The sequence below is a fragment of the Elephantulus edwardii genome, unplaced genomic scaffold, assembly GCF_000299155.1.
Source record: "Elephantulus edwardii isolate Elephantulus edwardi_28Jun2011 unplaced genomic scaffold, EleEdw1.0 scaffold00263, whole genome shotgun sequence".
Lineage (NCBI taxonomy): Eukaryota > Metazoa > Chordata > Mammalia > Macroscelidea > Macroscelididae > Elephantulus > Elephantulus edwardii.
In genome coordinates this window covers 933787-947930 of record NW_006400013.1, presented here as the reverse complement: position 1 = coordinate 947930, position 14144 = coordinate 933787, and the positions used below count along the sequence as shown (strand labels likewise).

General features: G+C 45.5%; 1 protein-coding gene across 1 annotated transcript in view; it reads right to left on the bottom strand.

Annotated features, from left to right (window-relative positions):
• TLN2 (talin 2) overlaps positions 1–14144 on the bottom strand; it is a 282673-nt gene that overhangs the window by 55475 nt on the left and 213054 nt on the right. Inside the window, exons 42-44 of the mRNA XM_006899628.1 lie at positions 12014–12160; positions 8291–8457; positions 6495–6678 (exon numbers count right to left, since the gene is read on the bottom strand). Of these exons, the coding sequence (XP_006899690.1) occupies positions 6495–6678; positions 8291–8457; positions 12014–12160 (498 nt within the window). The remainder of the gene's footprint in view (positions 1–6494; positions 6679–8290; positions 8458–12013; positions 12161–14144) is intronic.

Here is a 14144-nt window from a genome sequence, read left to right as displayed (position 1 = left end):
GGTACTGGAGATGAATACTGCATGTCCCATGGGCTGTCAAAAGAACAAACAGGTATGTCAAAGAAAATGTGCAGCCAGAATGCTCCTTAGAGGCAAAGATGCTGAAACTTCGTCTCACATCCTTTGGGGCTATTGAGAAGACTATTTCCTGGAAATGGATAGCATACTTGGAAATGTAGAGTGTCAGCGAAAGAGAGGAAGACCCTCAACCAGGTGGACGGACACAGTGACTGCAATAATGGGTTCAAGGTGTCAGAGACAATGAGAATAGCACAGGACAGGGCAGGGTTCAGGCCCGTTGTTCATAGAGTTATTATGAGTCATAGTTAACAGCACCTAACAATGACTAACAGAGCAAGGGAACCCTGCATGGCTTAAAATTAAAAAGGTTGTGTGTCAGGGTTGTACTCTTTCTCCATACCTATTCAATCTGTACACTGAACAAATAATTCAAGAAGGTGGACTATGAAGAAGAATGTGGCAACAGGATCAGAGGGAGACTCATCAATAACCTGCATTATGCAGATGAGACAACCTTGTTTGCTGAAAGTGAGGAAGACTTGAGGCACTTATTGTAGAGGATCAAGGAATGCAGCCTTCAATTTGGATTGCATCTCAATGTCAAGAAAACAACGTTTCTTACCACTGGACAGACAGGCAAAATCACAGTGGATAGAGAAGAGACTGAAAATGTCAACAACTTCATCTAACTATGATCCACAATTAACACGTTTGGTACCAGCAGTTAGGAAATCAGGGGTCGTATTGCACTAGGAAAGTCTGCAGTTAGGGACCTTTCCAAATTATTGAGGGGTAATGATGCCAGTTTGAGGACTAAGGTGCTGATTCAAGCCATGGTCTTTTCCAAATAATTGCTATGCATCTGAGATCTGGGCAATGAACAGGGATGACAGAAGAAGAAAATTGTGCCTTTGAGCTGTGGTGTTGGAGAAGAGTACTGAACCTCCCATGGACTGTCAAAAGAACAGATAAATAAGTCTCGGAAAGGGTGCAGCCAGAGCATTCTTTGGAGGCAAGAACGATGAAGTTTTGCCTCACATATTTTGGGCATGTTCCTTGGAGAGGGGCATAATGCTTGGAAGAGTTGATGGTTGGCAAAGGAGAGGAAGACCTCTCCTTGACCAGGTGGATTGACATAATGACTGCCACAATAGGCTCTAGTGTGTCAGGAAGTGTGAAGATGGCACAGGATAGGCCAGGATTCAGATCCGCTCTTCACAGGGTCACTATGAATCATACTCAACTCAATAGCACCCAACAACAATAACAACAACAACAACAACAACAACAACCAAAATAGATCATTTGACAAAAGAGGATGTGGAATAGGAAGTACCAGTCACACTTAGGAACGAGACAACGCCCAGCATGGCATTTAAGTTTCCTCAGTCTAGGAACAACAATTCGACACTCTACAGTAACAGCGTCACATGCAGAGCCCAGTCCTCCAGGCACCATGCCAGGCACTCTCCATACATCATCTCATGTAATCATTACTGCTTCCTTTACAAGTGGGAACAATAATCCCATGTTCACCATCAAAGAGTGGGGTCTTTAGGGCACAGATCCAGGTTCTGGCCAGTGTGTTCCTCTATGGACTTAGATTCCATACAAAACTGTTAAGCTCAAGCTCCTCACTGACATATCATACAAAACTGTTAAGCTCAAGCTCCTCACTGACATATGGGATTACGTATCTATCTCCCCACACTGCTGTGAAGGTTAATGGGATGATATGTGTGAAAATGTGTTTTTGTTAGGGGTCATCATGTCACTTACAACTCAGAGTGACCTATGAATAACAGATCAGTCCCTTGCCCTGTCCCACATCAGCCTCAGGATCTCTGTCCTCCTCAAGCCCATTGTTGCATTACTTTTGCCAATCCATCTCATTGAGGGTCTTTGTCTCTTTCGCTGACCCTCTCCCTTTCACAGCAGTCTTTTTTGAAGGACTAGCCTCTCTTGACAATGTGCCCAAAGTATGTAAGACAAAGTTTCCCCATCCCTGCTTCTAGGGCATGCCTTGGTTCTACTTCCTCCAAAACAGAACACCCTGTTCTTCTGGCAGTCCAGGGTCTATTCAAAACTCTCCTCCAACACCACGTCTAAAAGTCAGTGTGGCATGCACTGACCGTGCACTGATTTCCAGGATCACCACGGTAAGGGACGTGAGGAGCTCAGGGCCAAAAGCAAAAGTCAGCTACCAACATCCGGGTACCTCATCTTATCCTTGGTCAACCGACAACTCACCAGAGTGAGAACAATTTTCTAAAAGGATTTTTTCCCCTTAAATTGTGATAGAATCTATACTTAATAAAACATTAGCCATTTCAACCATTTTAACATGTAGAATTCAGTGAGGGAAAATTTTTAGTTTGTGTTTTTTCTGTTTTGTTTTAATTCAGCTGAGTCCAAATATTCAGACCATTTGAAAGTGAAAACTGTACAGCAATTCAGTACATTTCTCTGTGCTGAAGGGCTGAAATCTTTCTGGCCAGCTGGCTTTTCCTAAAGTTGAATCAGAAAGTGTTTTTGTTGTATGGTCCCAATTTGAGTGAGTACATTTTCACGTTTTTCCTTCCTTAATGGGGGTAAAAACAACACCAGAGGCAAAGATCTCTGGGAATATTTAGAATTCCAGCATTTGCATTCTGACATTATAAAAAAGACACCCAGAAAGGAGTAAAAAGGCACTATGAGGAATGTTTCCTCATAAAGCTTTCCTGCAGCCAAGCGTGGAGGAAACAGAGGAGCCATGACCACATGGAACAAAGCTGTGGGCCTTTGTTAACATGCACAGAAGCGTCCACACCAACAGTGGATGGTGTTTTCTATGCAGTTGTGGCTAAATGGTATTTTTCACATACCGTATGCTCACGTAGGTGCGGCTGATACATGCCATGGTCTTTGCAATCACTTGCTATGCATCAGAGAGTTGGACAATGACTAGGGAGGATAGGAGGAGAATTGATGCCTTTGAGCTGTGGTGTTGGAGAAGAGTATTAAATATACCATGGACTCCTAAGAAAATGAACATATTTGTCCTAGAGAGGCTGAAGCTGGGCTGTTTCTTGGAGGCAAGGATTCTGAGGCTTCATCTGACATACTCTGGACATGTTGCAAGGAGGGACCAGTCCTTGGAGAGGGACGTCATGCTTGGGAGGGTGGAGGGACGGCGCAGGAGAGGAAGACCCTTGGTGAGATGGACTGGATAATGGGCATAGGTGTGTTGGAGATGGTGAGATTGGCACAGGATAGGGCAGAGTTTAGGGCTGTTGTACACCACTATGAGTTGCAGGTGACTCGACGGCACATAACAAGAACAACAACAATGTGCTCATGCAACTAACATGCCCACATGTTAGTGCTCAGAGGAAACTCACAGGGCATGCTGAGTGAGATTTTATGATGTGTTAAAAAAACAACAGTTATAATGTGTGTGTAGAAAAAGAAACTGAGTTTGTTACATACAGGTTAAGCAGAGAAGATGGAAGCATTTATCATATGAATAACGGACAGAAAACATTTTGTTGGTGTTTCAGTTTTATATTGTTTCTTCATGGTTGTGGTTGGCTGTCAGTTCTACAACCACTAAACAAGTATTTGTTCTGTATCCACTACATGCTTGGGACTCTGTTTTGTGTTCAGGTTTTAAAGATCAATAAACTTATTAATAGTTACTGTTCTTGAAGGTCTCCTTCAGTGTGTGGGGGTTACAAACAGTTAAACACTAAGCTGTTAATCGAAAAGTTAATGGCTTGAACCCACCCAGGTGCCACAGCAGAAAGATCGTAGGTTTCACATTTTAAAGGTCACAGCCATAAAGACCCATGGGGTGCAGCTCTTCTCTACAACATGGGGGGACAGCATGAGTGACTTTTTTGGTTAGGGCTATCCTTGAGGGGCTCAGGATCTAGGATAGGTAACCAAGAAACAGGCAAACATCTTGGGAATAAAACACACACCATAAAGATCATGAGAGACAAAACAGAAACAAAATTAAGAGGCCTGGGTCTACAGCACAAACAGGCTTGCAAACATAACCAAAAATGCTCACCCTGAGAAGATAAAATTGATGAATGGGACCTCCTTAAAATAAAATTCCTATGTGCATCAAAAACTTTCTCCAGTAAGGTGAAAAGAAAGCTCACAGATTTGGAAAAAAGATTTGGCAATGATTATTTCAGGCAAAGGTCACATAACAAAAGTTTATAGAATACTATGAGTCAGTTACAGGTGACTCGATGGCACATAACAACAAGCAACAAGAGAGCTTCCCACAAGAAAAATAATCTGATAATCCAATGACAAAATGGGCAGAAGACTCTTTACAAAAGAAGCATTCAGAAGGCCAAGAAACACATGAGGAAATGTTCAAATTCACTAGCACTAACAGAGATGCAAATCAAAACATGAGATACTATCTCACTCCAGTAGCTATAGCAAAGTTCAGCAACACAGCAAATAATAAATGTTGGAGAGGAAGTGGAGAGACAGGAACTCATGCACTGGTGGCGGGATTGTAAAATAGTACAACCTCTATGAAAGGCAGTTTGGTGTTTACTCAAAAAGCTGAATATAGAAATCCCATATTCCACTGCTAGGACTATATCCCAAGGAAATAGGAACTGAGACACTAATGGAGATATGTACACTGAGGCTTATAGCAGTGTTATTCACAATAGTGGGAAGGTGGTAACAGACTAAGCCCATCAACAAATAAAACAGAATGAGAAATTATGGTATTCACACAATGAAATATATGCAGGCCTAAGGAGCAATGACTTCATAAAATACTATACAATTTGGGAGAGACTGCCGAGCATGATTCTGAGTGAAATAGCTCAGTCACATAAGGATAAATATTGCATATGGGCACTATTGTGACAAGAGAAGGATAATTGAGCAAGATATATATAAATGTTCACAAGGGGAAGGAGAAGGGGAGAAGGAGAGGCAGAAAAAGGGGAAGGGGAAAATTCACTGGGATAGCAGAGGCTGGTGGTAGAGGGGATATGAAGGATTGGGAAACAGTAGAGATTTGAAAAGATGAGGTGGTGACAGGCATGGAGCAAGAGTGACTGTATAGAACGTAATGAGTGATTAAAACACAAGGTTCAGGAATGAAACACAGATTGTAGGAAAAGACTGCACAAAACACAAAATACATGTACACAACACAATGAATATGAATCATTTGTGCAAACCAACAAAATCAAATTTAAAAACCCAAACAATTTCAGAACATCTGCTAAATCTGAAAAAGGGCATTATGAAATCTTAAACCCCTCTTCCATTTCTCCATTTTCTATCTCCACTCCATTCCAGAGTCAAACATTTCCGTGAGGTCACCCGCAGTGGATGACTTCATTTCTTCATCCTCAGCTTTCTGCTGTCCAGTCACTCCACACACGCACCCCTTGCTGGGCTCACCAATGCCTTCCATAGCACTCAGGTCAACTCTTCAGACCATCACCTCTATGATGGGTTGAAACCCTTCTCCTAGCATCACACCTTCCTGGCTTTCCCCTCCACAAGTTGCTGCTACTTTTCAATCTTTTCCCCTTTAATGAGTGTTAAATGTTTTGCTTCCTCTTTCTTCTCCCCACACCCCAAGTTTTTCCCATCTGCATTTGAGGTCCCTATCTTTGCGCCATCAATCCCTGAATCCCATCTCTGAATGGAGTGAGCATATGCCTATTTGTTAGTTCCATTTGTCTGCCTCACTGGCACTTCTAATTCAACATGCCCTGAACAGTTCTTGCTCTCATTTCCTCACGGAGGCCTTTAGTTCCTCTGGGGCCCTTAGTTCTTGAAACCTCCCAACATTCACCGCTGGAGCCTGGAATGGGAGGAGGGTCACCTTTACCCCTACCCTTCCTTCTATCTCCAAAAGCTCACTGCATTCAATTGTTAAACCTAGTTGAGACTTTCTTCTGAATTTCTTCCAAATCTGCCTCTTTATCTCCACACTCCACCAACACTGTCCACACCATTATCTGTCTCTCTTGGATAACTGCTTCCCATGCAGGAGATCAATGTCTGAGTCCACATCATGCGCCACCACCATCCACTTATCAGTGAGGGTTGGGATGTCGCTGTGATGCTGAACGTCAGCAGAGATTCCAGAGTAAGATGGACTAGATGGCCTGTACACGGGACACATGGGCTGGAATCGGCATGATCTACTTCCAAAACTCTGCTAATGAAAACTCTGTGGATCATAATAGACACAGGGCAGCATTCCATTCCACTGTGGACGGGGCTGCCATGACTCACAGGCCAGCTCAGTGTCAGTTAACAGTAATAATAACTGCTGCTTACCCGTCCACCAATCCACAAACATACTCAATCACATATTGTTTACTTCGAGGTTCCTGGGTGCTTTCCTGGGGTCTAGGGCACACTCTAATGCAGTCCTACTCTAATTATGTGAGACAGAGGAGGACTCATTCCCCAAGCCCCACTCCTACCTGTGTCTCAGGGTCATCGGAGCCCAGGCTGGCTGCCCCCAGCTTGACCACCTCGGCGAGCTGAGTGATGGTGGCTGCTGAGGACTGGGCCGCCTGGGCCAGCTTCTCTGGGGTGGATGCAGCCCCGGATACCAGTAGTTTTGTATCTTCAACCAAGGCTTTAGCTGTCTTCAAAATGTTCTCCCTGAGAAACCGGGTTAGGAAAGAAAACAGGGAAGAGATAAAGGACATAGTTGGATGTGTTTGGGTTTTTTTTTTTTTTTTTTTTATCATTGGGAAAGAGATTTTGTGTAGGGAGCTTTTCATTAAAGAAGTGGTCTGATGGTGCCTTGGTTAATCTGCTCAGCTGCCAACCAAAGCGGTTTGCTCTGGTGGCTTAGTGGTAAGGAGTTGAGCTGCCAACCCAAAGGCATGTGGTTTGAATCCAGCATCTCCACCAGAGAAAGATGGGCAATCCCCTTTTGTGCGATGTATTGCCTCTGTTAACCCATTAGAGGGTCAGCTATGAGTGGTTCCCACCCAATAGCACATAGCAAGAATGATAAGACTGCTCTGCAGGGGAGCTCTGGTGATCTAGTCCACAGGGAATGATATTTCTAAAAGTTGTGCTTCTCTGGCAGTTCAAATCCATCGGTAGCTCTGAAGGAGAAAGATGGTCAATCTCTCCTGTGACTCCACAGCCTTGGAAACCCAACTGAGGGTCAGCTATGAGTTGGCACCAATATAATAGCAATAAGTAAGCAGGTGAGCTGCTCCATGGGCAAACAATGAAGCAGTCTGCTCCGGTAAACACTGAATCCCTATTTGGAAGCCCTAGGGGGCAGATCTGTTCTGTCTTATAGAGCTGTTATGAGCTGGAATGGATTCAAAGACAGTGTGTTGTTTGGTTATTCTGGGTTTCATTAACGGGCTCTGAAGAAAAGAGCTGGTTTGCTTCCTTCCCCAGTCATGGGCTTTCACCTTCTGTGTAGGAAAAACTGCAGAGGTGAGCAGAGCCCACAGAGTACTCACACATTGGATGAACATGAGAGTCTCAAGAAATGACTCAGGCCCACCAATCTGGCCTCTCTTCCCCAGCATTGCATTTAAATAAAAGGTTAGCCTTGTTTCTGTGGCAACTACAGTCCCTTAAATCTCTCTATTGGGAGAGTGAGCATGAGGACATAGGAATTGGGACACCATGTCTAAGACATCAGAGCCCAGGAGGTCAGGTACTGGAAGGATGACAGAGCACTGGGAAACCTCCTCTATTGGCTCAGCCTCAGGACAAAGAGAAAGAAAGGTGCTGGATACATGGTAGGGATTTTTACATAGGAGTCCTCGGCTGCAACTGGGGAGCCCCTGACATCAGCCTTCTGAGGGGAGTGGGTTGAAGAGCCAACCATTCTCTATGAGAAAATGAGGAGGAAAGATATCAGGCTGGGAACCCTACTCCCTAAAACCTCGTATGGGCTCAATGTGCCACTGATTCCACTGGGGTTGGTAGGCTAGCAAGTTAGAGAAACAGCTCTCTGGTGCTTAGAAAGTGAAAATTAAAACAAACAAATCAAACTTCCTCTGTGAAAGACAAAAACCTAAACGCTAACACTGTATTTACAATTGGTGAAAGGGATGTGCTTTGATTATGGATCCACTTTCCTCCCTTGACCATCTCACTGAAGTAAAAGGAGACAACCACACTCCAGCTTCTGGGAAGGGTAGCATCATAGCATCACTCATACCCATCACAGAGTTTCAGGCAGAATGGCCTGGCCGTCTCCTGTCCGAGAGCTGGTGCGTGGGCTCTGCTCTCATACCTGTGATCCGCGAAGGTCTCGTTGTTCTCTGCATTCAGGGTCCCTGCGGTTGCAAACATGATGGTGGTATCCAGGTCGGCAATGATCCCAGACACGGCAGTGGCAGCTGTGATACATGCCTGTGTCCCCTTGTTCCCGGCCTGGAGAGCAGACAGTACCAAGGACACCTGCAGGAAGAATGAGAATGGGAGGGAGCGAGGAGGTGGAGAAATGGCACTAACTCTGAACACAATGGTCCTTCCTGCTGCCACTGTACACTCCGGGTTAACAGCATAAATTTACCATCAAACAGACGCAGTCTGGACTGCACCTTCCTGCTGCCACTTGAGTTAATGGGCCACAAGGAGGAAGCCCCGAGGGTATGTGCATGTGTACCCTTGTGTACCTACCACGTCTGTGGATCCACTATCACTGAGTAATAATCACAGTGACCAAAGGGTCCTGCAAGTTGGTGGAGGTTTCACTCAATGTCTTCCATGCCAGAAATCCCCCATTGTTGTGGTTGTTAGATGCTGCTGAGGTGACTCCTGCACAATAAATGGGGCCCCCGCCTGACCTGGGGTTATCCTCAAAATCTCCACTTGCATCAACTATTGCAACCACAGGGTAAATCCACCCTGTTAAGGGTTGTCCTCTGTCTTGCTGACCCTCCACTTTACCAGGCCTGATGCCTTTCTCCAGGAACTGGCCAGTCCCTCCTTCTTCCCCTCCTACCCCACCCTCAGCTCTCATGTTGATTCTAACCCTCTTTGGGGCTATAAATCTTCACCACAGGAGACTATCCATCCATTGTTCTCTACTCAAGCAATGGGTGGATGTGAAGCACTTCTCAGTTACAGTCCCACACATCCGGTACCACATCACCAGGGTTCACTGTCTCCCCTCTTAAGCCCTTTCAGATCTGGCCCTGTCATGAGCATGCAGTTCTCCCAGGGCTCTGCAGAGAACCTGAGCTCCCTGCAGCTCTTTTAATCCTTTTCCCAAATTGTTCCTCCCTTATTAACATAAACTCCTTGCTCCTGAGTTGCTGTTGTCAGTTTGATTCCACAGAGATAGTCCTTCAAAGAGCATAATATTCAAGGTCAAGGCAGGTAGGTATTCTTTACTGACGGCTGCTCAGAGGCATCAGTAAATGCCCCAAAGGCAGGCAGTTCTAATCCACCAGATGCTTCATACTAAAAAGATAGGCCATGTCCTTGCCTCTGATTTTATAGCAGCTGAAAATCCTGGAAAAAAGCTGGAGGGGCAGCTATGAGTCAGTTCTGACTTAATGGCAATGAACTGAGTTACCCTTCGGTTTAAGGAGCCTTGGTGGTTCAGTGGTTAGGCGCTGGACATCTAATGCAAAGGTTGGAGGTTTGAAACCACCAGCTACTGGGTAGAAGAAGATGTGGCAGTCCTATCCTGTCCTGTTAGGTTCACTATAAACTAGAATCATCTCAATGGCCCTGAGTTTAGGGTTTTTATTATTTGGTTAAAGAAGATTCCAGGGCAGGTGGGAGGGAAGGAGCTGTTTTATCAATTTCAACACAGCATATGCTTGACTAGTCTGACACAGGGAAGAGTCTGTAAATGTTTTCCTGGACAGGACAGGGTGTTACAGTAACAGTAAGAGACACAGACTCAGTGTTGGAGACACCACCTCTCTCTCTCTTGTGCTCCTGTGCAGAAGCCAGGATGCCGCCAGGCAGGAGGGACAGAGGAACCAGCTCGGAAGGACAGCTTCTCTTCCTCCCCTCTTTATGTTAAATATCACTAGGTCCCATCAGGGACAAGCTGCACCAGGGTAGAGCTGGTCTGGGAGTGAGGGATCTGGTTTCTAGAAAGAAATCCCAGAGGACGTGTGATCATGGTCAAGAGCAATCAGGGACCCCATGGGACGTTCCCAGCCTGGATGAGCCCCTGTGTCCTGCCCCCTGAGAAATGTGCACAAGTAAGTAGGGCCTTAGCAAGCATCTCCTGGGTCATGAACGGCAGAGGACACAGAGGTGAACGAGTCAGGAAGCTCAGGGTGATGGGCCATTCACACAACCAACGTATGTAAGAAGGATATGTCAGGGGGACACGGGTGGGTGAGGAAATTAGAGAGACTGCAACTGTGTCCTCAGTGGAGTTTTCCCCCTTCAGCAGCAGCAGGTCAGCCCACTGCAGGAAGAAGGAGGTGTCTGACCCTCTTACAAACATTCTGCAGCCTGGAGTTCCACCACCCACAGGTCTTCCATGGGGGAACATGACCAAAGGAACTTCAATAACAAAGAAAGGCTTTGAAAGCCAGGAAAAGGCCTTCCTCGAGCCGACAGATTTATTTCCCATTCTGTGGAGTCCAGGGAGCCGGGACACTCCTGTGGCTTCGAGAGGCCAGTCTGAGAGGCCTCAGTGAGAGCCATCCGCATACAGAGCGGCCTCTGTAGCAGCAGCTTCTGATTCAGGGTTGCCTCTCATCCACCCCTCAAGTCTTGCTGCCCAGTTCCTAACAGTACAGGGTTTTATATCCATAAAGCAAAAGTAAAAGGAGGGCAGAAGCACACAAAGCCCAGGCTCTCAGCATTCCGCAAAACAGCTCATTTGAAATGTGACTCTGAGGGGCAAGAAGAGCAAAAGATGAATACGTTGTGGGAGAATGGAAGGGGTACTGAGAAGGAAAGGAAGCTCAGGATGGGGCCTTGTTTCCCAGGGAAAATTTCCTGGGAGAAATGAGTTTACAGAGACAACCAGCTGGTATTTATGGAATGTTTAGGTATCTGGCCTTCACAGCCTAGTCAGTCAGGTATTTTATCTTCATTCCCATTGCACAGATGAGGAAACAGAGAAGCAACGTATCTAAGATCTTAAAGTGTTATTCACTACTCTGTGATTTTTTTTCTCTAAAACCAGTTGCTGCCTTGACAGGTTCAACACCTCTAGCTCTTCCACAAATGAGCAAGTCATGTAGCCCTCACTCTGCTTCACTGTCCTCTACACAAATAAAGAGGATGCAGGGCAGGAATTTTCAGTCCTCAGCCGCCTGAGAGCCCCTTTGAGACAAAAAAAATCCATTGCTGTTGAATTGATTCAACTCCTAGTGACTATAGGGCAGAGCAGAATTGTCCCATAGTGTTTCCAAAGCTGTAATGATTACAGAAGAGGTTTGGTGGCATAGTGTGTTGTGTGTTGGGCTGTGAATCGAAAAGTCAGCAGTTCAGGTCCACCATTAGCTCTGTGGGAGAAAGATGGGCAGTCAACCTTATACATATTTATAGCACTACATTTTGGAATCTACTTGACAGCAGTGAGTTAATCATCATAAATGTAGACTGCCATACTGTTCTCCCATGAAGGGGTTGGCGAACTCGAACTTCCTACCTTCTGGTTAGCAGCTAACTGCTTAATAACTGTTCTAAAAGGGCTGCTTAAAAAGGGGGCACACTGGCAGAAGGCCTCAAAGGGAGAGGCTCCAGCTCCACCCCTCAGCAGTCTCCTGGCTACTTGTTCTAACTAGCATCTGTCCAGAAGACAGCCCTTCAAAGTCACCCATCAGGGACCTTTATGGGACAGTTACTTCTGTCCCTCAATCTCATAGTACATGATCACCCCCCCCCCACCCGTGCCCAGATGCATCTCCTCCTGTGAGGGGAAAGGCGAGACGGCTGACTTGCCTGATTTTGGGGCTCAGGTTCCAGACCATGTCCCTGGTCACAGGGAGGCCCGTAACTGAGGGAGCGTCAGGCCGAGGGCTGCTCTTACCTTCTCTGTGACGGCGCGGGCACACTCGATCAGCTCCCGCTTGGTGTAGCTGTCCGTGGGACACACCTGGAGGGCCCCGGCCTTCTGCACCAGGAAGATGCAGCCGTGGCCCAGATCCTGCACCCGAGTCCGGATCTGGAATCCAATCTGTGGAGATACATCTAACAGTGAGGAGCAAGCATGGTGAGCCCGACCATGGAGGGCTTCCCTACATGGAAAATTTCTCCTCCGTCCTATGGGAGCCTGGCTAGGAAAATTCCACTCTGATTGAGAGCCTGTGTTTGGTGAAGTATGGAATTTGGTTGATTTTGCTTCCCTTTTCAGAGGTTGTGAAATGCCCAGTGTACAGTAAATAATGCCTCTCTGCTCACCCTGTCATGTTGTCCCAATATCTTTATCACTTCTTCTGATTTATACCTAATCTGTGTCCTGAGCTGCTCTTAAGAATGATGAGCTGAAAAAAAAAAAAAAAAAGAATGATGAGCTGAACTTTGTGGGATCCTTTCAAAAAGCATTTATTTATTGAGTTCCTACTGTGTGTTGCCCTCTTCTGGGCAGGGGACACATTACATTTCTCTTATCCCTCCCAACCACCCTACTATATTTATATTTGGACTACAGATTTTCTATTAAGTATATTTGAAGTGTTCAAATTCTTGCAAAATTGATGATGTCTACCAACCAGGACATCCTCTGCCCTGAGGTACCCTATCTCTTTTAACCAAGTTTGAGGCTTCCTTAAAAAGATGCATTTTCAGAGCTAAAGGCTCAGCAGACAGGAACACTTGAAATGATCCTGGCTGAGTGACCGTAAAGTGCCCACTTCAAAGTTCTGCTGCTGGCTGAAAAGCCACATGAACAGCACTATGAACAAGCTGCCAGCTGTCTCCTCTAAAACGTAATAAATTCCACCACTGCCCCCCACCCCAAGTTTGCAGTCCTCTGGCTCACATCATTTTCATTTTGGACTGATCAATACTGCTCCTGTTAAGTCAGCTACCCTGTAGTCCACACAAACAACTGGAAACAAAATCAAAATGAATCACTGGCCAAGTAAGTATTAGTTTCAAGAATCCACAGTAGGCAAAAACTCTCAGTTACTACTGATAAAACGTGTGAGGCTTTCAATCATCTTTGGATACCATCTCCACGGATACAAGTCAGGGAGCGTGGTTTTGCAGATGCAACTGTTCATCCCGTCTGGGTATTTAAACATACACTGCTTTTAGGGAGAAGGGTTTTCCCCTTTAACTTTATCGGTCCTAAAATACTTTAAATATATTTAGTAGAATATTCTCCTAAACCAGGAAGTCGACCTTCTGCTTTTTGGGATGTCTTTTATCATACACTGGGAGCTTCAAACACCTTCCTAACAGGCAGGAATGTCTTGTCAATTAGCTGCATAGAGAATGCATGATGAGTGGTGCTTCTGTCTGAGATAGTGAGGCAACGATTCAAACAGGTCTGGACGACTGCTCCCAAAAGGATCTCCGGTGGTACAGTCAATAGTGCGCTGTAATTGCAAACTCAAAGTCCACACATCTTCAGTGGTTCGAACCCAATAGTGGATCCTCAGAAAAAGATGGCCAGCCTCCTCCCATTAAGATTTAAAGCCTCAGAAACCTAGCAGAGGAGAGCCAGGACTCATAATCAACTTGACGGCAATAAGCTTGAGGTTTTTTTAACTAAGGAGGGAAATGTTGCCTAAGAAAACACAGTGGTAAGCGCTGATTAAACTTGTAAGTTAGCTAGACACATATACTGATTTAAAAACAAGGTGAAGCTGAAGCAGGGAGATGTCTCATTAAAGTTCCAAAAGAACTTTAAAAAAGTCTTTTAAGACCTTTAAGAACTCTGTATCTTCATCCTAATATTCAGGTGTCAGTCCCTGAATGGTGCAAACAGGGTGCTTGGCTGCTAACCAAAGGTTGAAGGTTCGAGAGGCACCTTGGAAGAAAGGTCTGGCCACCTACTTGAGAACAGTCAGCCACTGAAAACCACATTACCCTGACACACAGGTGGCTGCCACGAGCTGGGACTGATTTGATGGTGACAGTTTCTGGTTTTGGCACCAAATGTTAAGGATAATCCCAAAGCAAGAGTCTACAGTCAATGATGACTGCGGATCCCT